Here is a 25,589-nt window from a genome sequence, read left to right as displayed (position 1 = left end):
TTATTTAATTTATAATCTACGCGTCATTTAACTCCTTTAGCACCGCATAGGATTTGTGGATTAACTGCCTTCCAACTAACGATGATACCGAATTGGGCGATTAAGATGATTCTATATCGCGAGAGCCTCCTCTAGCAAATCGGAACTATGGCTGTATCTTTCCTATTAATTGGGATAATCTCTACCTAACAATATACGGCAAGCTTACCGGCAAATACGGATACTGGGTTATTAATAAGCGGTTGCTATTAAGCAAAGCTCCTATATCACTAATATAGAAGCATAGAGTAGACCTTTTTTGGGACGGTCCTTTAGGCAAAAAAAGGCTCTGGCTGTGTAAGCTCTACCATCTAGCTTAAAGACCAGGTGCTTTACTTACAAAGGCAGAAAAGCTAGCTTGGTAAGATACATTTAACAGAGCTTCGTATTTAATCAAATCTGATATAGAAACAGAGCCTCTAGAGCCCTCACTAATGCCTTCTTTCTAACCTTACCACTGACGTCACCACCAAACGTTCTACCTTTTTAAACATCTATGGGTGCGTAGGACGAATTTAGCTATATTTAAATACTATATTGGGTGAATTAGGGTTAGATTTGATTGGGCAACGTTAATATTTGTATATAGAGAGGTGCTGCCAAAAATCCGCAATGAAACACTATAAAGTCTATATAACTTTCCTAATTGGGACAGCTAGCTGACAGCGTGACAGTCAGCGTACCTTAACTTGCAGTCAGCGGACAGCGAGCGGTCCAATTGACGCAGTCAGTCAGCTATAAAAGCTGAAGCTCGCAGCTAGCTGACTGTTGGACACACTGCGTAAATTTCGAGAACGGGAAGTCATGAAAGGAGATTTGGATATTCTAAGCCGTCTCTGCAATGCCAGGTCATCCGTATAAACTGTTTCAACAACTCTACCAGTCGCACTAGAATCGTACAGAGGAAAAACTCCGCCATGTTCAACTAATCAGTGTGCTGTTGGAAAGGGGCGTTACTAGGGATCTACTCGCGTAAGCTTTAATACTCACAACCGATGACAGGCACTAGAATCTTGATATCATCTATCTTCTTATAAGATATGATGCAGATGTCAACTTCTAACAGAGAAGATCGCTTAGAAAATATCTCGATCTTAGTAATGACCATGTCCTAGATGCTATCCTACGTTGCAAGACGATTACAGAAGATTTGACTGGCCGGGTGTTAAGATTTGCGCTAGAAGTTACGGGGTTTCGTTCAGAGAGAGCAAGATTAATCCTGGAGCAATGCTCCAATAAGTCTTTACTCTCTTCGGGGTTTCTGAGAAAGTTTGAGCTCTGGGAAGCTCGAATTCGGGTAGTCAGACCGCTGTTAGAGTTCGGCGCTGATGTGCATGCTCGTGACGGATTAGCCCTCGTATTTGCAACTCAAAGTGTCGACCTCGAGTTGCTAAATATCGTCATTAGCTCCAATCCCACAATACCATCCAGAAGAAAGGCTTTCCAGGTAACGCTGTCCTTGAGAAGGGAGGAACGCGCTTCGAAATGACGACTTTATTGCTACAAGCGAGGCTTCACCCTGGGTATATTAACGCAGCACTCGTTGAGAAGACAAGGGCAGCAGCGGCTAATAGTGATATGAGATTTATGAAATTATTCTCGGATAATGGAGTATCGATCGACTTTAACAAAGGCGAGGCCATTTGACTTTTCAACAACATACTAATGCGTCACCCTCACTGAGATTTTGCTTTACGGTAAATCTAGTGCATCAATTTCCATCATGACGAGGGCATTCCGTACGCTATCCACAACTTGCATGCTGTGACAACCCGTTCGGTCGTTTAAATTAGTAGTCTTCTCCTTTGATGCTGCTGTTGACCAACCAGCGATCAACGCCGCACTGCGGGGAATTATTGACGAACCGAATTGGGATTCGCACTTGGGGTTTATTAACACCATCTTAGTCACCCGGCTTCAAAACCACGACTTTGTTGTTGTGGGATTAAACTTGAGAATCTAGCTCTTATATCGCGTTCCAATCAAATGACATAGTGGAGTATTTCAGTGAAAAACTGTTTTAGAGTTTGCCAGCGCCCTAACGACCAAGTTGAAGGCGCGAAAAGCCCACAAGAATATATGGATAAATACACCAAGGCAGTGGTATCTACGCTTAGAAAAATGTAACGCCGTTAGCCAAAAATGCTCTCGTAAGCCAGAATCGACGAAAACAGAGTTATAGAGTACAGCCGCCTCTTACGCCTCCAATACTCTCTTATGACCTTTCATCTTCGCCTCTACCCTGCTCGTCGTGCCTCTCAGGTTCATAATTTGTCTCCCCAAGCATATGTGCAGCTGCCGGGGCTGCAGGTGCCTGAGGTCTGTTCGCTGCAGCATGCAACCGTTGGTCCAACGCCTTGAGCGCTAGCGCTCTTCTTCTTTCAGCTTCTTCGCGCCTTCCGCCTCCTCGTCCGCTGCGCCCATTGGGATTCATCAAGCCGGGCAGCCCGCCTTCTGCGCGAGCCATAGCTTGCTCATTTCCTGCATCAACGTCCTCGGCTGAGAAAGGTGTGCAAACTTTAAACGTAATCAGAGTGTTGTAAATTTGGTCTGATAGCCTTGCGATAGGTGTGTGAATTGGTTCGGGGAAAAAATAGGCGAACGCAAACGTATCCGAAGCGTCTCCATGTATAACGGAGCCGTCTCCAGTGGCAGCCGAAGAAAGGGACGGGCTTGTGCGGTAGAAGCGAAGGTAGACCCAAGCAGTGAAGAAACCGAACCACGCTAAGAATAAAGCCGTCTCTGTTCCAAAGACGACACCTGATAGCGTGTTGGCGAAGAGAAATATCGCAGGGAAATGCTTCACACGCATCCGAATAAGACCCTTGGCGATGGCCACAGTGTGTTCAGGGACCAGTTGCTTAAATGCTACAAGAAAGCCAGCTTGGATAGCCACCCCGCCGGAGATGGTTGTGGTGCTAGATAGTTGTTAGCTGATATGAAGAGGCCAGTGGTATAGGTTAAGGACTGACAGTGCAGCATCGCTCTTTGAAACGACAAACGAAAGGGCATATATGAAGAAGCTAAGCAGGTTGGGTATCATAGCAACGAAGAGAATAAATTTGGTGAACTCCCTAGAACTCCATGCTCGCTCCAGGTACCGCCCTCCGTAAAAGATCGTCAGACCGGTGATTAATAACCCAAACACATTTTGCTCTACAACCGCGGCCAATAGGAATACCCAAGGATATATAATTGAACTACCTGGCACAATTGCCAGATATGGCACACCATCTCCTACACTCGTTATTGGCTTCTCGATAGTTGTAACCCAGTCGCCTTGCGGCTTTAGAATGGTGTTTAGAACAGTAAAGATGATCAGTGAGGCAAGGAGACTCCGTGTTAAGGGTGGTAAGTTGATGCGTGGTGCCATACTCGGATCGTGAAGGAGGTATTGAGAATGAATGACTTATTCGTGTCTGGAATGGAGGCGAAGAAGGGAGTATGGATGAAAGAGAAGGTTGACTCTCGGTCTTCACCAAGCAGCCTTCCCCGACGGTGCTTTGCGGTGGTGGTGCAGTAGTCGTGATGGCAGTCTTGATGACTTCGCAGGCTTCCGCTTGGAAGCTGGCGTTTGTTTCAGCCGCCGTTTGCTTTGTTAGCGTCTTGTCGATCTGGAGGGTCGGTCTCAAGCCCTAGCCGAGCACCAAGACCGCCAAGTAGAATTCCCATTGCGCCCTGCAGCCTCCAGCTCCTCAATCCTCCGTCGTATCACTCTCTCTATTCACCGTTTCAATATTTTGCTTTGCTCCTCCGTAAGACTCTCCATCACGTTCCCCCGGCCCTTGCGACGCGACAATCCATTTGTGAATGCCATCTTTCGCGCTTGATAGCGACGGCCATGCGCGATGACCGTTGAGGCGCTCTCCTCCAACGTGGTGAACTACCTAGTCTGGAGATATCTACAAGAAGCTGGTAAGGCTCGTAGGCCTAGAATTAAGGTATATGTAGTTACTCACGATGTCTAGGGTACGGTAATGCGGCTCTGCAGCTCTCGCGTAGCTGGATTCGTGATCCCGAAACACTCCCGTTTGCAAAGAATGTGATTCCACACGCCCTTATCAGCATCTTACAAGATGGTCTCTGGTTTGATAAACTTCAGGCAGATGTCACACAGGCATGTAGTCGCACAAGTAAAGAGATGGTACCCAGTCTGACCTCATTCAGGGCCAGCACCGCTATAACTTCGGGCGCGATCATGGACGACCCTTTTCACTGCGCAATGGTGCAACGCTAACATTGGACGCTGACATCCCTCGTCATGAAGTGCAAGAAGATACCAATGGATCTGCGCCAGATAACGCACCCCGCAAGGGAGGAAAGCGGAAGAGGAAAACTAATGGAGTAGTTGAACAGCGCATGGAGCAACGCACCAATGGCGATGCTATGGATCTAGATCATAATGGGGTCTCCCAAGTTATTCACACTTCACGTGGTGAGTCTGAGGCCATAGTGTCAGATATGGAATCTCCTACTGTAGAGGAGTTGCCAATATCAACACTCAGCATCGGCCACAGTACAGAGATTCAGACGGAAAAGGTAGTGGATCTGGCACCTGAAACAACTTATGTGAAGATCAAAGAGCCGGGAAAAGTGGTGACGCATACCCTTTGGGGTTCTTCACAAGCTCCAATTCTACTTACAGCTGGAAAATCGATTTTGCGGCTCCACCTCATACCAAGCTCAGGGACTGGCCATTCTGGAGGTCCTTCGAGGGACCTTAAAATACCACTCAACAATTTCACTACAACAGCTATTTGCTGGAATTCGCATGAGGAAGCCACACTTGCTGCCCGAGAAGAGCAAGTAAACGAAGAAGGGGAGAAAATGATTACCGACAAGTTGATCAAGCTGACTGATGGTGGTACGGAAGCTCGTATCCTTTCATCCGTGGCGGGGATGGTCTCTACGCTTCGGTGGAATGGATCTTCGCAAAAGCTATTAAGCATTTCCACCAACGATGTCGCTGGGAGTATCAAGGTCTGGAATGACGACGATACGACCCCTCCATTTATTGCTTTCCCGAAACAGGCAATACTCGATGCGGCTTGGATGACCGACACAAGTTTCGTTGTGTGTGGTGATCATTTCCTGTCTATATACGATATTGACGGTGAGCTGAAATGCCAAAAATCGTTCGATACGGACGGAAACTGGGAGAGCGTGAAGTATGATCCAGTATGTGGCATTATTGCCTGCGCCGCATTTGAAGAGATGGCATTGGGAATTGTTCACCCCAACGACTTAGCGCCGCTCCAAACGCACCCATATCCCGACGAGTATTTTAGCGACTTAGGGTTTCAGCCAATTCCCAACCAAAACTCGTACTCATCGTCGTCGCCTCGTCTGCTTGTAACTAGTTCCACTGCAGGTGTTGCGCAGGTGTGGAATGCTAACAGACCGTTCGAATGTATACATCGTTTAGTCATGGAAAGCAACAGACCTGCGTGCTGTCTTGCATTCTCACCAGATGGATTTTTAGTCGCTGCTGCAGGACTCGACACTGTTACAGTGTGGAGCCCAGAATCAGGGGGCCTGCCAAAGGCCGCCTGGAAAGGTCACACTGAGGAGTGGGATGCAAATGCCGAGGGAGAATGTAGTCTAGGATGGGACCCTGATGGCAAGAAGCTCGCGTACGCGCTCGGAAACCAGGTTTGCTTTGTCTCTTTTCTTTCTAGCCTCAGGAACACTGCTGACGCTAGTAAGGTTGCGATCATCAATTTTCAGCGAACAATAACGGGGGTGGTTTAAAATTAGAGTAAGATTTTATTCATCAGTAGAAGAGTTCTGCGCATAACCAGGCGTTAGTGTTTGGACTTGGGTAAGGGACACGTCAGGAAGGCAGGCTCGTGACGCGACGTTGGAAGGATATGATGAAAGTTGGCGGAGGCCTATCGTCTTAAATGCCAGCCCTACCAGACAGCGGGCAGATGGCGGGCTCTGATTAGAAGCCGAAGAAGTTTGAAGTTTTATATCCAAACCTGACGCGCCTGAGTACTGTCCAGGGGCACAAGTCATGGTGCGGAGGCACGTGCCGAGCTTGGCGGGGCTAGTGTGGAGCAGCTGGCTGGGGGGTTGGAGGTCACATCCGAACCATTCTACCCGTCCATTATAGCCGTCTACAACTAAGAGAAGGGATCACGGCGTCTTCCGTCATTGGCATGTCGGCGTTTGCTGATCACCAAAGTCGACATTTCACGGCCACTTTCATACATAGCTACCGTCAGGCAATCCCGATTACGCTCCTTCAACTATCCGCTGCTAACGCGACTGTGGGCCACCATAGAATCCTGTTCTACTATATGAGGCGAGTGCTCTGCCTTATGAGAAGATCCAGGTTGTATCGCTTTAAAGTCACCTTCCGTCCATCTATTCCACAATGCTAGTTATGTCCTCCCTTTCTCAGGATATTGTTCAGACTACCCATGCAGCTACCGGCCATGCTTTGTAAACCAATGGCGCATATGCTGTCAATAGCTCTTCCAGTGGCACTGGACAATCTACATGTTTGAATACATCCAATGGAGATGAAGCGTTACATGTATTTTGAGCAGGCGCTACAGGATTTGACCAAGGTCGGCATTTACTGTGATCTGGGGCTCTTACGGCATCTCTGTATTCATAATTGTTTCCGTTGAATTGACCAGAAGAGCTATGGTCCAAATTGATTAATTTTTGACATTTCTGTTCTCCTGGAGCATGTTTCAATGCTTTCTCCTGTTGTTTCTTTCTATCCCGGAAGGCCTGATCCTGTGCCGCAATCGAGCATTCAACGGATTGATCGTCTAACCCCCCATTAGCGACAGAAATAGCTAATGGAAGTACTAATTTAACGAAATCATCTGTTAGTTTTACGAAGGCTCGTCCATTTTCACTCGATATGAAAGTTTCGAATTGCAAGGCTTCGCGTATCCAGTCCTGGTATGTGGCCTGGGCTTCGCTGTATATTTTCTGTAGGTGAGCAATCTCGTGTTGGCTGGTCGCTGGCTGCGCAAGCGCATCATCCAAATCTATCTTCGTCATATGGGACTGAAGCAAAGCATCAAGAGCTTTGTTGTAATCTTGCCCAAGTCTCTTCCCTATACCTTCCATTTTCTTGTAGCACTGATGAACTCTTTCGTAGTAGGGGACAACAGAGGGAATTCGGTGACGAAGAGGAGGAATCAGATTGTTTAGGGCATCAAAGTCCAGCTGCCAACCAGGAACTACGTCGCAAGGGTTTGGTAGACGAGCGTAAGGCATAAACACTGACACATCAGACCTAGAAGGGTCGATAATTGTTAGCACTTGGGAACCAATTATCTTAGCAGGTAATTAATTCGCCGGCTTAATCGCTTTAAACTCGGTGTGAAGGAGTTAGGCAACACGTACTTCTGGCTGATATCCCCATGACTAAAGCGGGTTTTCAATTGTTTGTATTCCTTGACATAGTCAAGAGCCGACTTTGTCGTGAGAGTGATGTTTTTTGGGCGGCCTATTTTCACCACGGCTTCTAGACTTCGCAGCTGGTCCCCTATACGTGTACTGATGTAAATATCATCCTTTTCGCTTAAAATGTCGCATGATTTGAGCAGATTTATCCTATTTGTAACTTTCCACTCGAATTCTTGGTAGCCATCAGTGGATATCGTTGGTATTGTAAACAACTCTTCGCTACTCGTTGAAGAGTTATCGAAGACGGAAGGCGGTTTTTGGCCTTCGGGCTTATTAGGAAGCTCGGAAATGAAAAGTTGCTTTGCCTCACGGCGAGCTTGCCCGTCCAACCTCCCATGTACGAGTGTATCGTATATACCGCCATGAAGGAGAGTATTGTCGCGTCCTTTCCACACCGCGATATAATTCTGCTGATTAAGTGTCGTCGGAGGAACCACTGGAGGGTCTTCGTAGATTGGCAAAGACGAACATGGATCCATGTTGTGTTTATGTGAATCAGAAGAATGGTGGTGAGACCATATAATGGTTACGATAAGGAACTGGAGGATTGATAGAAGCTGACGGTTTCTGATGACTGAGGAAAAGCGTTGGTCATGGTGGTTGAAGTGAAATAACTTGCGGTAACTTGCAGTCACCGGGCACTTGATGCCTCCACGTTAGCGGCAACTCTACTTCACTCTAGTCCGCGCGCATCGACAGACCTAAACAAATATTTCCCAATTTGCAGACGATATTCAAATTAAAAACTACGAAAAGGAGTCTGGAAGGTTTTCAGAGATATTTTCATGCCCTATATGAATAACTGAGATAAAAGACTTCCCTGCCTTAATCACTATCCGCCTGGCACAAATCCACATCCACCACCCACGGGCTCTGTTGGGGCTGGTACATGAGGTTCATGATACTAGCGTTCACCATCAAGGTCTCCTTACCAAATCTTAGCGGCTTCACGGCGGACGAGCTGCTTATATCCACATGCATAGCAATTTCTCCCACCATCTTACTATGATCAACCGCGATCGGCTCCGCCCGCGCAACATGCTTGCGCCAATCCTGATCTAGCGACTCGCTTGGATTCCACGAAACCCTTTGGGCGCCCCATCCCTCGTGAATATGGCCAAAGCAGTGTAAGCGCGGTTTGCATCTTCGAGCAGCGCGCAGCAAATGCTCGCACCCGACTTCTTCGTCTCTAAACGTCTTGTCTAGTCGTCCTAGCGGGGGACCATGCGTCATCATAACGTCAACTTGGGGGAAGTCTGGAACTGGGTTCTTCACGATAGAAGTTGCGCCAGACACAACTTTTTCTGGAGGATTGAATCTATCTTCACCGCGCTCATACGGAAAAGCCCAGTTGCAAAACTCAGGTTGATATGGCGAGACATATATCTGGAGTGACGTTAGATTTTATCCCTCATTTTCGTAGAGCTAATGAATCATAGTTGGAGGAATGAAGAGCTGGAAGAATCGCAAATATTACGAAACATACCCTTAGCTTCGCTCCTGATTTCAGTATAAAGGTGTGGGAACCCTCCTCTAAATATGTTACTCCAGATTTCCTTGCCTCTTCTCCCGTCCACATTTCCTTTGCCTGCTTTGGCATTTTAGGGTCAAACGTGTGTCTATGCATTCTCATGCCCTCCCTCTGATAATATTCCTCAAGGCTAATATCATGATTGCCAGCGATGACCAATTTCAACTCCGCATCACAATCTTCCAGCATATCTAATGTCTTTCGGTATTCATTTAACTGCCCAATCCTCGTCAAGTCACCGCAATGTAGTAGGACGTCCGCGCTCGGTAACGACTTGCGAAAGGGGAAAGGGGTAGAAGCTTGGGGTTCATTTTCTTGCAAGCTTAATTGTGCACTATGGGTATCTGAGATGATGAGGAAACGCGTTTTGATTGACTGATGTGGTGACGAGGTTGGGAAGGTCATGGTGGAAGCTATGGCGCGGGCGTCTGGGATGCAAGGCTGACTAGATGTGGGGAAGTTCCTGCAGGCGAAGCGATGTGATACTCCGACTGATGCCGGTATACACGATATTCCGGAACATTTCTGCCTCATCCCGGAACGAGTCGTCCTTGTTCCAGAATGAGTCGTGTGTCGCTTTGATCGGCTTGATTCCAGAGAGTCCGAACCTCAGAGCGAAAACTCGGCCAGTGTTGTAAATACGCCGCGTTGCGCAAATTTACACTAGATAAACTTTAGCCCCTAGCGCCTGTACTTGCTGAGTTTTTAGCACTAGAAACTCTTGTTATTAATAAAATAAAGCTACTTTCTGTAGAATCTTACTTTCTTATATTATATTATACTTTATAAGCTCGGACCTATAGGACTCAGCTACACCCTAAACTCAGCCATCAAATCAAAATCAAACCACCAATTTGTCCGTGGTTTTCGGTATCACTCCTAGGCTGATAGATTCTCAGAGAGAGACTAGTGTGTCCAGAACTTGCGGATATTCTTTCAATATAGAGTGTTGCCATGAGAGCTAGACTTGAACGTCAGCTCGACAGGCTGCATCCATGGAAATGTTTGTCCACTGAACAGGGGAAGTTCACATGCCACTCTCGGGTAATTTGATGCCTTTTGTGATCTAAATAATATAGTGGTGCGTTAGCTTTACTGGATGGGGAACGCAACAACTGCTTCCCGATGTGAAGTGAACGTTGAAAGCCTTTAAACCATGGACGTGAACAATGGCCGACGCAATAGCTTAGCTCGCCCCCGGCTTCTAACTCAGTTGATTACGTTTTTGGTTAGAGGCAGACCTATCTCTTTGCTTAAACCGTCACAGTAAATATTTTCAAGAAACCCGATAGATGTTCATATGTATCGTACCATTTCCCCGTTTTTCTTCGCCGCTCAGCTTAGTTTCATCAATTAATCCCTGCGTGCAGAACTAACTCTCATATGTTTCAGGGGAAGTAATTTAGTGGATTATAATATCTTAGGGTCTATAATTTGTTTGTCTAGATTTCTAAGTCAGTTCTCTACTCTTCCACTAAATTCAATATTTCACTTTGTATTCTAGGGACTGAAATATGATACTCTCACAAACAAACAAGTCACCCAGTCCCTTTGGACTGTTATTTCTGGTATGGGTGACCTGCGTAGCATTAACGCTCGTTAACCTTCCTTCTTCGTCTAGCTATAAAATATGCAGAAGTCTGCGCATACGAAAGGAATGGTACGCTTTGATTTGTATACAGCTTCGCGTCAATTCTCGTGGCTCGTTCCGGGGTCAAAGGCTTATGAGTTTTCGTATAGGCGTGGCCTTAGGCGTCCTGGCGAAGAATGTCGACCCGGAGCATGTCTGCCTAGTGGCTTGACTATACGAAAACCAGATTTGAATCCTTTGTAGGCTTCAATCTTGCTGCCTATCTTGCGTCTACCTACCTAGTGTATATATAGAGGCCCTAGAGCCACATTTAATTGGCAGACTTCTCAGTCTTGATCTTTCAATTGACAGAATGTTAGTATAGGGGACATAATGGATACCAGGGAAGAGATATTATGTTTTCAGTACGATAATATTCATGGAGTTGAAGGGTAGTTATTAGATTTCAATGAGCTGTTCTCGCGTGATCAGATTTTACACGTAAGTTAAGTTGTCTTTGTTTCAGACTTATTTAAACTGGGCTTATTATTTCGAAAGTCGCTGCGTAACTTTTGGAAGCTGTAAATACAAACAATTAGTCATTTCTATGGGAAGGGCCACAATAAGATAGCTTGTATATCAGAAAGCCCAGCAGAACTTTAGCACATCAATACCCAAACCTTTCTGTAGCGCATTCTAAACCTACTGACTATGCTCATCCCGAGAGAAAATAAGACTGTATAGGTAAAGAACTTGGTAATTACCTTGGCAGTTACAAAACGTTCGGGTTCTTGTCGATCAGACGAGTCTAAAATTTAGTGATTAGTTACAGATATAGTTACGGCCAAGGGTATAATGAGTAAAAAACGTAAATCAGATTTGAAACTAGCCCGACTGAAACAGCGTGGCAGAATATGTCTAAGCTGATATTAGCTATGCAGGGTTTAGAATCGAGAGTATTATTGTAGTATTCCATATCTATTATACGGAAACCTAGCTGGTGGGTAGTAAAACATAAGGGAATATTTCATACAGTTCCATAGACAACCGGGCCTTTCCCAGAGCAGTACCTAAAAGATCCAGGAAGAGTTAAAACGCAAACGAATCGGAAGAACCCTCTTCTATATTCCTGCAATGGTCTACTTCAAACCCTCTGTTGCAATTTTTATCTCCTCTTTGGGTACTATTTCTTGCCTTTTATTTATACCTATGCCTCTTTTACCACTTATTTTCGATCTGCTTCCTTCCTTCAACGCCCCGAGCCGCTTTAGCTGCATACGGTTCTGAGCTATCTTATTTGCATTCGACCTGGATTTCTTCCTCGCTGCGTTCGTCGCCTTGCTTGTCTCTACGTCCTTTTTCTTCTCGCCCCAACGCTTTTGGATCGTTTGGGCCGAAAGGCCTAGCTCGGCGGCTTGAACGCGAAAGCGCTCTTTCACTGCTTGCTGTGACATGATCCGCCAGCGCAGCTTCCACCCTTGCGGGCCGAGCTCTTTAATTCGCGCTTCTTTCTCCCCTAGGATGTACTCGTCCAAACCGCCGACCTTATCAATTGTCCTCAGAACCCTCGAGCTGACGCGTATCTTGACCTTCTTTTTCAGCGCAACACTGTACAAAGATTTCGATATTATGTTCGGGGACCATGACCGCCGCGTTTTTATCTCCGTGCGGTCGGAGACATTATTGCCGAATTGGATTCGTGAACCACCGTAGAGGCCTTTGTTGGATTGTTTGTAGATATGAGATGGACCGTATGGGTATTCTGGTATTTGGGCGTTTTGAGGGATCAGGGCCTCGACCCGGTGGGACCCTATATCGGCGAGACAGGCGGATGTCGTGCTGAGGGTGCGGCGGGAGAGGAGCGTAGTTAAAGGTGAATAGGAAAGGTGGATAGGAAGGCGAGATGCCATTATTGTTAGAATTAAGTCGTGTGCGGTCAGCGAGGTGAGAATAGTATGTATGCTGACCGCATGGTCGCGATGTTGGTATTCAAAGGTAGTAGAGAGGAATGAAGGTTTGGAAAGTGAATTTTTAGACGCGCGGGTGTGGGACGGCTAAACGCTAATAAGACCACTATTGAAGCATCCATTATTCCGCCTCGACTCTAGCAACGATTGGTGATTGCACCACATGGAGGGTACAGAATAACACTTGGCCATCGCAGACTTCATATGTAGCACCATTGTTTTATTCTGATTCGAGGACCCAGGGCACTTTACAGCACCGCCAATAGTTACATGTCCTCTCAAGCTACCACTATGGCTTCAGTACAAGACCGTCCTCCACCGACCACCGCTGCTATAGCCATGGCATGTGCCCTGATTGCTGGTGTGACTGGTTACTTTGTAGGGCAGGCTTCTGCGATTGGCTTTTTCGGCAGCAGCCAAGGAACAAAATCGAGCGCCAGCAAAGACAAGGTAGAGGATTCGGAGGGCTCGAGTGAAGGGGAGGCCGAGGAGGAAACGGAAGATGGCCCGGCGTTGGAGAATTTTGCGGGTAGTGATGAAGAGTGTAAGCTTGTATTGGTCGTGAGAACAGATTTGGGTATGACTAAAGGTAAGTCAATTCCGTTTTCCTTCGATAATTTTCCCATTTCGTTGCGCTCAATTTATCTTTGCCTCCCGCTATACATCTGTTGTTTGAGCTGTAGTTGATATTTTACCTCACAGGAAAAATCGCCGCCCAATGCTCCCACGCAACTCTCGCGTGCTACAAGTCTTTCCTTCGCAAGTCCCCCAACTCGCCTATATTACGTCGCTGGGAACGTTATGGACAAATGAAGGTCGCACTACAAGTGAAAAGCGAGGACGAGCTAAAAACTTTGCAAGCGCAGGCGTTCAGTTTGGGAATGTGTGCGCAGATTATTCATGATGCAGGCAGGACGCAGATTGCAAGTGGGAGCGCAACAGTGCTAGGGGTCGGGCCTGCACCGAAGAGCATGGTAGATCAGGTTACAGGACATTTGAAACTGCTGTGAAGGAAATTGGGGGCTAGTGATATGAAGCTTGGAGGGGCTTAGTGATGGTGAAATGGGCATTGTAAGGCGTTTTATTGGAGTGGAATTTTTCGAGGCGTGGCTTTTTTTTTAGGGAGTGAAACCCAGTAGAGAATGCATCATTCTGGAGCGGATAGATCTTTGATTTCTTCAAGTACTTGCATGAATCGCTCACCCTGCTAAGCTTCGCAAGATCCGAACGCATGAGTTGCCAAAAGGCGGATGTAGGCAGGTCAAGGTTTGTCCCTAACTTCACAAGCCAACGGCCATCAGCGAAGGGAAGTGGAATTTGACGCCCTGGAATGCCCCCCTTAACCGAGCTCAACACCAAAGTGGAACTCAGGTCTCGAAAGGACACTCGAATTGGTCTGAGACCTGTCGACCGGAAGATTGACATCATGGAAGAAAGATGGCTCCATTGATCGATCGAACTGTCAAGCTATCGACCGAACAGCCCCCAGAGGGGCGACGGGACAGCAAGACACAGGTTTGATGGTGAGGAAGAGAGAAACGGAGGGCTAGAAATTATTTTATGCGACAGTTTCTTGGCACGCTAGTCGATACCAGGGATAATGAATTTTCAGCCTCAACTCCCGGCCTGCCTACCTCCCCAAACCTTCGCCATCATTTCCAGCAGGACCGAGCCGCCAGCTCGCTTTTGCAGCTCATTGGGAGGCCCTCATTTACCTTACCATATATATCTAGCTTCTTTACTTGATTTTCTGCGATACCAACATAATCATGGATGCCATCTCTATCGAAGAAGCGAACAAGATTCGCGTGGCTATGGGCATGAAACCCCTCCCAGTCCCAGGCGCGCCTATCTCTACTGGCCCCGTCTTCAAAGATTCAAAGAAAGATGGCTCGGATGAAGAGCCAGCGAGTACCCTTGAAACTCGAACGGCGGCAAGCTACGACAACTGGAAAAAACTTCAGGACGAAGCCGAGGCCAAAGCAAAACGTGAGGCTCAGAAAGCAACTATAAAAAAAGCTCGCGAGCAAGCCCAGAGGTTCGCGAAACTTGATGGGAAAGGCCTTGGAGAGGGAGAGGATGATGTGGATACAAAGACCTGGTTGCTACAGTCGAAGAAGCGGCAGAAGAAGGCGAAGAAGCTAGAGGAAGAATTAGCGGAGCGGGAGAGCCAAGCGTTAGCTGCTGCTGAATATACCGCTGCCGATCTTGCCGGAGTTAAGGTCGGGCACGAGTTGAACGAATTTGGCGAAGGCGAAGAGCAAATATTAGTTCTGAAGGATGCTGCTGTCGACGACGAGGATGAAGATGACCAGCTGGAAGCTGTGGAGTTAAAAGAGAAAGAGAAGCTGAAGGAGAAGTTGGAATCGAAGAAGAGAAAACGGGTTTACGATCCAAATGATGTGGATGAAAGTGGACAGAGCTCGATCCTCGGTCAGTATGATGAGGAGATCGAGGGCAAGAAGAGGAAGGTCTTCACATTGGATGGCCAGGGAAGAACTGTGGAAGAGGCGGAAATGGCTGAACAGGATGCCTCCGAGTTAAAGAAAGGTATAAGTATTAGTCTGGATATTTTAAAGGACGATACTCCTATCTCCGACTACAAAGACATCTCGGAGGTCAAGGTCCGCAAGCCAAAGAAGAAGAAATCAAAAACTACTCGAAAGAAAACCATTGACGATGATGATATCTTTCCGGTTGCGGGGATGGATGCCTTAGTAACTACTACCGAGCATGACACAATGGAGATAGATGCTCCTAATAGTGCACTAGTAAAGCCAAAGAAAAGCACATTCAATGAATCATTCATAGATGATGAGGATCTCCAGGCGAACCTAGCAATGCAGCGCAGAGCAGCTCTCAAGAAACGCAAGAAAATGCGCCCGGAAGACATTGCAAGACAGCTTCGTGAAGAAGCATCTGCCACGCCCGATGTCATACAGACCACTGAGGAGCCTGGGGAGGAGCCTGGACTTGTAATCGATGAGACCTCTGAATTTGTTGCAAACCTGCAGAAACCCGCAGCGCCAGAACGCCAACGCCAGAAGTCGAGTCAACCGGTGAATGGCACCACTTCCATGGATGTTGATTCTCCACTTGTTGACGCGGAAGGTGATGTCGAAATGGCCCAATCTTACAACGAGGTCGAAGACGAACAGGAACACCAAGAACGCGCGATGCGCAGTGTGTCTGCTGACATCACTGGGAATGGTCTTGAAGAAGAAGCGACACTCAACAGGGGTGTTGGCTCGGCCCTCACTATGTTGAAGCAACGTGGTCTTCTGAAGACCGCTGATTCTGGTGACCTGAATGCATATTACCGGGAGCGCCAGCAATTCCTTGCTGACAAGCAAAAAGCCGAAACCCAGGCCGAGCGTCTCGCAAGAGAACAGCGTGAGCGTGATCGTAAGAGTGGCCGCCTAGATCAGATGACCCCCCGCGAGCGTGAAGAATGGGCTCGTCGGAATAATACTCAGAGGGACCAGATTGAGTCTCGCAAGATGGCTGAGATATTCAATAAGGAATACAAACCTAATGTTGAGCTGAAGTATGTGGATGAGTTTGGACGGCAGATGAACCAGAAAGAGGCGTTCAAGCATTTGTCACATCAATTCCACGGGAAGGGAAGCGGCAAGCAGAAGACAGAGAAACGACTCAAGAAGATAGAAGATGAAAAGAAGAGAGAGGCAGCCAGCACTTTGGACTCGAGTCAGCATACTGGCATGACAAGCGCTCAAGGAGCCCAAGCGAAGAAGCATAGGCAAGCGGGCGTGAGGTTGCAGTAAAAGTAGTACGGCTGCAAGTTGGAATGGTGTCTTATTTGGTTTTTGATGCTTTGCAAGGTTAGTATGCACTGTGGATACGTAACTGGAATTCATATTAAAAATTTGATGTTTAGACCACCTACCCATTTGTCCCAGTGATGGTATGTAAGCCACATGATGCCACATGCTAATCTTTTCAGCTGAATTCGTGGTCTCCTCTACGACTTCAACACATTTATATCACAGGCCTGCCATATTGACTAATCCTACAGTGCCGTGACCCATATTACTGAATTCAGAGCATTATCTATAAACCTGGTTGTCACTGAAATTCCACCTCCATGTTCAACCAGTAATATTATCACTATTAACTAATTGAATTCATACTCCCAATGCAGAGCCGTTCTGTTAGCTGCAGGACTAACGGGATGCGTTCGCCCTTATGACTACTATAAGGACTTTCTATCTACCACGCTTATAAAACCTTAGACAATTTAATAGACAAAACAACCTAGCAGAAATTTAACGGAACAAATTTAAAGAGAATGAATTTAGGGGGGCCACTACTAGTTGCACACCCCTTAATTACTGCGCGCACACCCCCCATTGAACAGGCTTGGATTATTCCTCCTCAGGTTAGAACGTCAGCATGTTTGACTTGTTTACATCTGCATTAGTGCGCGACGGTCGCGTGCCTATACCTAAATTAACACCTCGCATTTACATTACTTTTCTCTACATCTACCATGGCTCTTAACCACCTCCGTTGAAGCTGTATGATTGCGCAAACTTTGCCCTCGGTAACATCAACGAGTTCACCAAAGGGTAGGGCCATGCGGCGCGGGTGTGGGCGCGGGCGTAGGCGCAGACCTTAAGCAGGGGCGGTAGCAACCAAGTTAGTTTAAGTACTACCTCACAGATCACTATGCAATCCACTTAATCGACTTAGGAGCAAGTAGGTAGTATTATAGGTGGTATCATAGGTGGTATTATAGGTGGTCAGAATAGCGGTGGAAGTTAAGATGCCTCTATCCCTTAGCACGTCACTTCGGGTCCAGCTAATATCGATAAGATCCAGCCAATCAATTGAGCTGCATTCAACGCCCGTACTCAGGAATATGAAGCTTTTGATGGAGGCTAAACACCATAGTATTTTAATATATAAGCTTATTCTTTGAAGCTGAGTCGCTTAATACGAGGTTTCTAGCACTTATCCTTTCTGTAGAAATCCTAGCATGATAAGAAGGCACTGCGGTGGGTATTTAATTGCTGGAATCTACATATGTACTGTCGACCTGAATCGGAGTTACTTATTACCGTCTTACCCTTGACTCGGTCACCGACTCGGTCATCGACCTGTGACTCATACCTTATGTATAAATAGNCTCTTTTCTTCATAGATCAATCTACACACGAGTTCTTCTTTTCTTATAATCGGTGCACGGACTTCCGATTGACATGTACGCATTGTTTTAAAAAGGTGTTCCCGCACGGACCACTCACTGTTGGATAGCTTGCCAAGTATCAGCGGCAATATTTCACAGGCTTATCCCTTTCCCTGGTAGCGTCCTGCGAAAGTTGGACCGTGCACAGAACACCGAAACGCTAGAATCAAAAATGATAACGGTTGTAGGGTCTTGCTCTTTTAGCATGACTTTACTAAGGGGTCCTTTAGTATATTCTAACTTTAATTTAGGACAATGGTAGATCGACACCCCCTAATTGATACTCGCACACCCCCCTTGATTCGGCTTAGCTCCTACCACATCTAGTTAGAACTCACGTGTGTTTGGCTCGTATGCATCCGCACGAGCCGCAACTGTTGCGCGCCCATACCCAAAACATCACCCCGTATTTGCCTTACCTCCCAGCCTCTACCTGTAAGAGTGCCGCTGCGGCCACCTGGCTGGCTCTGTTCGTGTTGATACATCGACTCGTCGCGAGCCATCAGCATTTGAACAAAATACCAGTATACTACGCGTGGGTATTGGGCGCGGGCGCGGGCGCAGGCGCAGGCGCAGGCACGAGCGCGGGCGTGCTCGCGGAGGCAGCTCACAAACACCAAGCAGAGGCAGCACTCAAATTGGTTCAAGCCAGGCCTCACAAGCCACTGCGCAATCCAATTAATCGACTCAGGAGCAAGTACGTAGTAGTATAGGTAGTGAGTACGGTAGTGAGTATGGTGGTGGAAGTCAAAGATACTGCTGCAAGTGCTCTGCCGAGTGTTGGCGGTAATATTCAACGGGCTTACGGAGGTCGGGGGGCCTTGCCCTTTTAGCAGGACTTTGCTGATGGGTCCTTTGGTGCATTCCGACTTTGATTTAAACTCTATTACGTATACTATCATTGAAATCAAGACTTGATTGAGGTGGTTCAGTAAAAGTTGCATTTTAAAAGTTTGATTTTCGCGACGTAGATGCATACGAGCCAAACACACGTGAGTTTTAACTAGATGTGGTAGGAGCTAAGCCGAATCAAGGGGGGTGTGCGAGTACCAATTAGGGGGTGTGCGAGTATCAATTAGGGGGTGTCGATCTACCATTGTCCTTAATTTAAATTCTACAAGTTATACTATAGTTAAAATTAAGACTTAATTCTAGTGGTATAGTTATAGAAACTGTATTTTAAAAGTTTGATTTTCCTTAAAATAAAATTTAAAATTCGTAGTTATTTAAATAGAAATCATAAGGATTACGTATTAAAATAAGCGAAATTAGGTTTTTTTTTTTTTTTTTTAAATAGCTATTTTGTTACGAGCTGTAAAAGCTGTGGAAGCTACGGAAGCTTCAAAATACGCGAATTGCGAGTAAAAACTACAAAAATCGCAAGTCGCGACTTACGCAGACCCTCAATTTTAACTACAACAAACGTGCCCAATTTTTTTTCCTGATGTAGAGAAGTATGTATCCCTTAGCACGCGTCCATCCGTTATCGATAACAGGTCAGCCAATCAAATAAGCTGCACGGGGTACTAGTGCTCAATTAATTCTAGTCGCGATTTAGTGATGGACGCAAGCGTGTTAAGGGATAGCAGTAAGGCAAGATTATAATAGGATTTTAAAACTTTAAGCTACCACCGAAGCTAGTACCGTAAGCTCTCGGGCTCACGGAGGGTTCGTTGGTAATAGGGAGCAGAGTGCCCGTACTAACGGTCCACTGGGGGTCTGATTTATGAGGTAAAGTGGCGCAACCGTGCCAAATAGTTGCATTCTACAACCATCTCACTGGTTTGATTGCAACCATGACAGATCAACCACCACCACCACCTCCATCCTTCATCTCTCTAGTTCCAGCCATTCGCGATGCCTCCCGCCAACTCGTTCGCGAACTTGGGTTCATGCGAAATACCCTTGCTGGCACAGATCTGTCGCCTTCAAGCGTGCATACTATTCTCGAAATCGGCGAGCAGAAGACGCTCATAGCATCAGATCTTTCGCAAGTCCTCAACCTCGAAAAATCCAGCGTGAGCCGAATGCTGAAGAAACTTGTTGAAGCTGGAGAGATCGCCGAAAAGATCAGCAATCATGATGGCCTCTGGCTTAGGTGATCTCTTATCCCGCCTCGATCATCCCGGCAATGGAGTCTGGGCGGCCATGGAAGGCAACAAAATCGTTGGAACAGTATTCATTGACGGGCAAGATCTGGGCGCTAACAAGGCGCACCTCAGGGCCTTTATTGTTGATGATCATGTTCGCGGTAGCGGCGTTGGCCGTCGGTTATTGGATCAGGCCATGGGTTTTGTGGATATAAGAGGTTTCGAAGAGACCCACCTTTGGACCTTCAAAGGTTTGGATGCGGCAAGAACCTTATACGAACGTGTGGGATTTGGTCTTGCTGAGGAGGCACCCGGACGGCGATGGGGAGAGGAGACTGTCGTGCAGCTGTTTGTGAGAAAATACACAAGTCGATAACTGGAATAGATATACGAATGAATTATTAGAATATAATAGCTATGAGTAAATAGTAAGTCACTAGACAAGAGAGCAACCATGCATAGCAGCATGACATGTAAACTCTAGACGATTCCTATTCAGACCACCTGCACAATGCTAAGACATAATGTCAGTGCCAGTGACAATTTGCAGATCTCAACCATAATACCCATTCTTTGTTGGGATAACTAAAAGTGAGGTTGGGCTAAATCTAGCGACTAAAGATGATGGATGCTTACTTATGACGAAAGGCCTACTATCGTAAGCTCTACCCTCATACAGCGTTTTAGCTGCTGTAAGGCGCCATGCCGGGTCTTTCATGTTACAGAGGTACAATATTGTCAGATGGTCGTGATTACCTATCAGTTTAGCTTTTCTATATTGGGTATAGACCAAGGGTGTCTTGGCAACTGATCTTGGCTGTGTGTATAGAGGCTCAAGAGTTCTCATTGTTGATCATCCCCTCCAACAAATATCCAATGTTAAAGTATATCCGGTACTCATCCAGAACCCGCAACGCGTGACGAAGACCGAACGAGTAGCACTATACGTGGACACCTTTTCCAGCGGCTTATGGTAATTCAGTGATGGCAGTAATCGGTTGCGCATGGGCCACCTCAAAATTTCAAAGACGAAAACAATAGCAATAATCTTCTGCTCTGTATTTCTTAGTTATAGCAATCGTATAACCCCTAGATAAATATACATAACCGGGTATATAATCGCCTAAGGCCGCACGGGAATGGCCATAATCGGGTTGATTATATAGTTATTGCCATCACTGCAGCTTATTGGACAACCTCTTTGGCTATAGTCTGTAATTATACTTAAATGTATTATGAACGTCACAAGGGGTATTTGTTAATGTGCTACAGCTAGACTCTCTTGGCTGTTCTCTCTTGACTTGACCCAGATGGTGATAGTGTACCGGGGTATCTGTAATTCCCTTCATAATTATTCAATTTCGGCAGAACTTTAACATGCTGGCGTGGTGGCACAGACTTTCTCGCTTCATTACGGTCCGGTGTGGATGTAATTTATTGAGACTAACATGGACTTCGATGACTGGGCCTCGTCTTGAGTTCGGGACTGATCATTTGCGTGTTCCACTTATCGTATATGGGTCTGTTTGCCCCCCTTTGCCTAGCTGAGCCGATTGTGACGATTGTGCCAGAGGAATAGGCGCTAGTCTGACCATCCCAATGGAAACATAGTGGCCTTAGTGCAGGGATACAGCCACAGATGACGCCAAGGTTAACCTCCACAGCCGTCCAGATCCACAGGTAGAATCCTTCCAAGGTGACATCGTATGCATTGTAAACGACGTGGTGTGTCCAAATAGTGTCGAACGGACTCGTGTGTAGATTGATCTGTGAAGAAAATGAGACTATAAATACATGGTGTAGGTGCAGGCAACAGAAACAGGTGGTAAGTAATAGGGTGGTAGGCAACTGAAACCGGGTAAGCAAAGCCGATCTTGGTCGACAAATAGTGCGCATGACTCCAGCGATGCAAACAATGCTTCCGAGGTCGAAAACCACCATAAGGTCGACGCGATTCCAACGCGGGAGGTTAAGCTGATATCGCGTAGGCATTGGGAGGATGTAGACGAGGAGATCGTTGAGAACCGTAACGCAGGTTTGGCGCATCAAAGGTAGCCCTTCGGCTTCGCAAGTCCGGGGTTCGGCAAAAAGATTCCAGTACTCAGAGGCTGGGCTGTTTGGAATGGAACAGTTAGCAAAAAATATATCCGTCTTAATAATTTCGGCAATTTCAGAACAAATTGCCTGCCACCGACCTGACATATATACACTGAGTCCAGAGAATGATGGTAAAAAGACTATGGTGAAGTTTATCAAGACGATGGCAGCCTAGGTGAGGCGTCGAAACCAAGTCCCAGGAACAGCTGTCCGGAGATAAGTTACAAGTATAGAAGCTTTTCGAATCCTGAAGCAAATACAAAAAGCGTTTGACCGGCTATGGAGACCTGCTACAAATGAGGCAAGATGGCCTTGTATCGAATGTTATTCGGCGAAAGAAGAATGTTGCTGAATAAGTTCCTGCTCTAACGGGGATAGCTTACCTGTCGCCCTTGTATCGTTTGGAACAGTGTAAGATTCCAAACACGTATATTCCATCCATACCTTTGGGCAACTACGTCTCGTTAGCGTGGCTGCTTGGGTAACTTAAGGTCGTGAAGAATCATCTACTGAGAACGACGCAGATAGCCACCCCAGTTCCAAATATCTGCGCCACAATTAGACATGACCTAACGCATGCTAAGAAATACGCTCAAGCTGCTGCAACCATAAGCCAGTCATCCCATCATTTTTTCCAAACCATAAAATAGCTGACATATAGCCGTAGACCGACGCACATGAGGGCAAGGGTTATAAGCTCGACAATAAGCAATATCGGTCCTCTGTTGACAGGGTGTGCGTAATTGGGGGCTGGCCAGCTCGCAATTACCTCCGGCGGCGGGAATCTCATGGTTTAGGCATATATGGCCATCAAGCTGGAAGAGTGTTGTTGGGGATCTTACGCCTTGGGATAGGCATCAGGGTCATGGATTAGAAGTAATCTACGTACGTCTCTTATATCCGCCTTCTACGTAGCTATAGATATAGCTATGAAATTAGTCTTCTGAAGGGTTCTACAAAGCTTATCTACTTATAATAGATTTAATAGAATCTAAAGCACGTGAGAGGCGTACGAGGGGCCCAAACAAGTGTCAGGGCAAGTCTGGAGTACGAATGAGGAACGAGGAGTCCACTGTTAAAGCAGTGCTAAAGCAAGAGAGGTTCTGCTGACGCTGGTACAACGTTCTATACCCAGTTTGGATGCTAACGTTACAATATGATCTTCGCACTTACCTTCCAAGGTTGTAGGTAACGTTAAGCCTGAGGAAGGATCTGGAAGAGTCCTTGGGCACATTTTCTTCATCTCTCAGCGACTTCTTCCCTTTGGTTGATTGGATAATCGAAAACCTCATATGCAGCATGATCAACTGCAGTCGCGAATTGGCGCTGACTAACATATGGTATGGCTAGTTAATGGCGACAAAAGGCACTATGTGACATACCAAACGCTTTTTCGAGTGCAACGGAGGCGGATAATAGTATTCGCAGATATGGCTTTCTTTTCGCTATGGTGGTGAGGTGCTAGGCGACGAATTCGTGGAAGGAGAGCAGTCTAGCATTACTGTTTCATAGATTGCAGGAAACAAGGGGTGTCATATCGCAGACCGCCATCGAAAAGGCGTCGCGGATGTGTTCGATGTGATGGCCTATAACACAGTTGCACTTTATTTAACCGCTATTCCCATATATTTCCTTGGCAAAACGTATCGTAGTTCAGATTTCTTGCAAGACTGAGGCAACTCACATAAGGAAGGGATTCCGTATGGAGTTATTATGTTTAACTAACCAGCGTGGCATCTGTGGAGCCTCCAGAGGTGGTAAGTACCACTCAGGAAAAGTGACTTTGGGTGGAACTCTGGTCATTGAACAGTGATAGTCTGGCTTGTTTCCTCTTCATGTGGTCTCGGTCTTCAAATCCGGATTCTTTAAACTTCTGCGACAAAGTATGCTCCCGTTCCTGTTTCACAGTCTGCTTCGGAGGCATCGTGAAAATTGGTGCAAGGCCTCTCTGTAAATAGCCTAGGTGTTTTCGAGGAACATGATCGCAGATCACTTGCGCTTTAAGCAGGATAGTCGGCTCCTCATCGTCTCTACCGGAAGGATCTCTTCGTTTAGAAAGTGCCGGCGATACTAACAATTCTACAATTAGGCGTTCCTCATTGCGGATTGTCATGTTTTCCATGCTTTGGGGTTTATAGCGATATCCAAACTGTTTGATAGATGTTTCCTCCCTGCGTTTCCATCGCGGGAGTGTGAACTCCACTATCTGTTTCTTGAAATCGATATCAAGCACTACTGCGTCAGCAACAATGTCCATCAGAGCGGACTTTGCATCCAAACTGCTCGTTTTCGCTGGCATCCGTTTTGCGTAACTCCTCAGAGTTTTCCAGATCTTGTTCCTGATCAGGACCACTTGCTCTGTGATCTCGGGAATGTTGATTCTAGGAGTTGTTTTCCGTCCTTCGCCAGGGAAAAGTAGGTTGAATGTTAATGCTCTCCATTCATTGAATTCTTTGCGTTCGATGTCGCTGGCCGAGCGTGTCGCTATATGACTTAGAATTGGCTTTAGTGTTTTCCAGTGGATATAGACGAACCTTCCCTAAGTGCAATGTCCAGCTGCTGTGACTTGGTTGGACCAGTCCAAATGTAGCCATATCGCCGCGGAGAACTTTGGTCGAAGATTTGGAGCTGTAAAAGATCCCACAATCGCGCTTGAATAAGCCACGGTCGGAATCCCCTTGAATCCAGGTACGCCGCAAAATCAGAGGTAAGATGTTGAAAGCGATTTGCAGCTCGTCTCGTAACATAACCAGCTTCATTCCCGAAGTAGGTTATCGCCCATTGCCTGATCTTGGAGCGTAAGGATATCGCCGCATCGGAGAAGTAGTAATCATCGAAGTTGTTTGGCCTTTTCGCACGCTCTAAAACAAGGTCATACTTTGTGCGCTCCAACTCTTGCATGCCAGCGGCAAGCTGCTCTTGGAGACGCTGAAGCTCTTGTAAGAGCTGACCCTCAGTTAGTCCCCTGGGCAGCGGGGATTTGATTGTCGTGGATGGTATATCGCTAGCTACATGGATTGTAATACGATCGGAGCCTCCATATTTCTCACGCGCGGTTGTACTGCAACGCCGTCGCTTTTGTCGGAGTAATGTCTGCTGCTCTGTATCACCGTCAACAGATTCCCAATCTCCTCCATTATAGTCTCCGTATTCGGAAAGTTGATCGCCGGCTGAGCAGTGCAGCTCGAAGCTTGCATTGGGTTCGAAAGCCGGTGCCACTTTGCGGATTTCTTGGTCCGTTCTGTGCCGTAACTCGTGTGCTTGAACTGTTTCTGTTATCAGTATTCCTGCCCATTTTGCGTAGAGCAGCGATTATATACCTGATGAGTTTTCGCTTAAGGGGACCGTATAATTCGCATACGACATTTATAACGACTAGATGGTATATCGTGACTCAAAAAGCCGTGGGTAAGCTATGCTCCCAAGGATTAGGGTTGGGGGTTCGAGACATTTTAGCGAGGCCTCGGTCAGAAATGCCAAGGCGAACGCCAGCACAGCTTTACCAACAAGTAGATACACGTAGTAAGTACACGTAGTAAGTACACGTACTTAAGTCTTTTAGCTCACCGCCTCTACGACAAACCGGGAAAGTTATGAATGGTAGTACTGCATGAGATAAAAATCTTATTCTCAAAAGCCGTGGTATTAAGCC

The 25,589-nt window shown here is 46.6% G+C and overlaps 8 protein-coding genes across 8 annotated transcripts; 3 read left to right on the top strand and 5 right to left on the bottom strand.

Annotated features, from left to right (window-relative positions):
* Nucleotides 1-1,787: 1,787 nt before the first annotated feature.
* On the bottom strand, nt 1,788-3,616 carry K441DRAFT_659460 (cytochrome C oxidase subunit I). Its single transcript, XM_067648539.1, has 2 exons — nt 3,012-3,616; nt 1,788-2,957 (listed from the first exon to the last, which is right to left on the bottom strand). The coding sequence occupies exons 1-2, from the start codon at nt 3,410-3,412 to the stop codon at nt 2,255-2,257; spliced, it is 1,104 nt and encodes a 367-aa protein (XP_067504502.1). The 5' UTR covers nt 3,413-3,616; the 3' UTR covers nt 1,788-2,254.
* Nucleotides 3,617-3,887: 271 nt separating this feature from the next.
* Nucleotides 3,888-5,790, top strand: K441DRAFT_686999 (WD40 repeat-like protein; the record flags this gene model as incomplete). Its single annotated transcript, XM_067652048.1, has 4 exons — nt 3,888-3,954; nt 4,008-4,147; nt 4,207-5,691; nt 5,746-5,790. 4 exons carry the CDS (start codon nt 3,888-3,890, stop codon nt 5,788-5,790), a joined length of 1,737 nt encoding a protein of 578 aa, XP_067504501.1.
* Nucleotides 5,791-8,298: 2,508 nt separating this feature from the next.
* On the bottom strand, nt 8,299-9,409 carry K441DRAFT_686998 (ser/Thr protein phosphatase family protein; the record flags this gene model as incomplete). Its single annotated transcript, XM_067652047.1, has 2 exons — nt 8,299-8,859; nt 8,960-9,409. 2 exons carry the CDS (start codon nt 9,407-9,409, stop codon nt 8,299-8,301), a joined length of 1,011 nt encoding a protein of 336 aa, XP_067504500.1.
* A 2,101-nt stretch (nt 9,410-11,510) lies between these two features.
* On the bottom strand, nt 11,511-12,588 carry K441DRAFT_659457 (mitochondrial 54S ribosomal protein bL28m). The gene has a single exon (XM_067648538.1). The coding sequence runs from the start codon at nt 12,482-12,484 to the stop codon at nt 11,714-11,716; it is 771 nt and encodes a 256-aa protein (XP_067504499.1). The 5' UTR covers nt 12,485-12,588; the 3' UTR covers nt 11,511-11,713.
* A 223-nt stretch (nt 12,589-12,811) lies between these two features.
* K441DRAFT_686995 (PTH2-domain-containing protein) lies at nt 12,812-16,326 on the top strand (the record flags this gene model as incomplete). The annotated part of the gene is made up of 4 exons (XM_067652046.1): nt 12,812-13,130; nt 13,244-13,515; nt 14,275-14,925; nt 14,962-16,326. The coding sequence occupies 4 exons, from the start codon at nt 12,812-12,814 to the stop codon at nt 16,324-16,326; spliced, it is 2,607 nt and encodes an 868-aa protein (XP_067504498.1).
* Nucleotides 16,327-19,545: 3,219 nt separating this feature from the next.
* On the top strand, nt 19,546-20,290 carry K441DRAFT_696214 (acyl-CoA N-acyltransferase; the record flags this gene model as incomplete). Its single annotated transcript, XM_067652866.1, has 2 exons — nt 19,546-19,768; nt 19,800-20,290. Coding segments are annotated over 2 exons (640 nt in total), but the record flags the coding sequence as incomplete, so codon positions are not given.
* A 673-nt stretch (nt 20,291-20,963) lies between these two features.
* Nucleotides 20,964-22,727, bottom strand: K441DRAFT_686994 (uncharacterized protein; the record flags this gene model as incomplete). Its single annotated transcript, XM_067652045.1, has 6 exons — nt 20,964-21,052; nt 21,289-21,607; nt 21,755-21,991; nt 22,198-22,224; nt 22,321-22,381; nt 22,615-22,727. The coding sequence occupies 6 exons, from the start codon at nt 22,725-22,727 to the stop codon at nt 20,964-20,966; spliced, it is 846 nt and encodes a 281-aa protein (XP_067504496.1).
* A 978-nt stretch (nt 22,728-23,705) lies between these two features.
* K441DRAFT_677205 (uncharacterized protein) lies at nt 23,706-25,303 on the bottom strand (the record flags this gene model as incomplete). The annotated part of the gene is made up of 3 exons (XM_067651040.1): nt 23,706-24,421; nt 24,472-25,203; nt 25,258-25,303. The coding sequence occupies 3 exons, from the start codon at nt 25,301-25,303 to the stop codon at nt 23,706-23,708; spliced, it is 1,494 nt and encodes a 497-aa protein (XP_067504495.1).
* Nucleotides 25,304-25,589: the final 286 nt, after the last annotated feature.

Source organism: Cenococcum geophilum, assembly GCF_001692895.1.
Source record: "Cenococcum geophilum 1.58 unplaced genomic scaffold K441scaffold_19, whole genome shotgun sequence".
Taxonomy (NCBI): Eukaryota; Fungi; Ascomycota; class Dothideomycetes; order Gloniales; family Gloniaceae; genus Cenococcum; species Cenococcum geophilum.
Note: the sequence above shows the minus strand (reverse complement) of the source record. Positions and strands in the feature narration are given on the sequence as shown.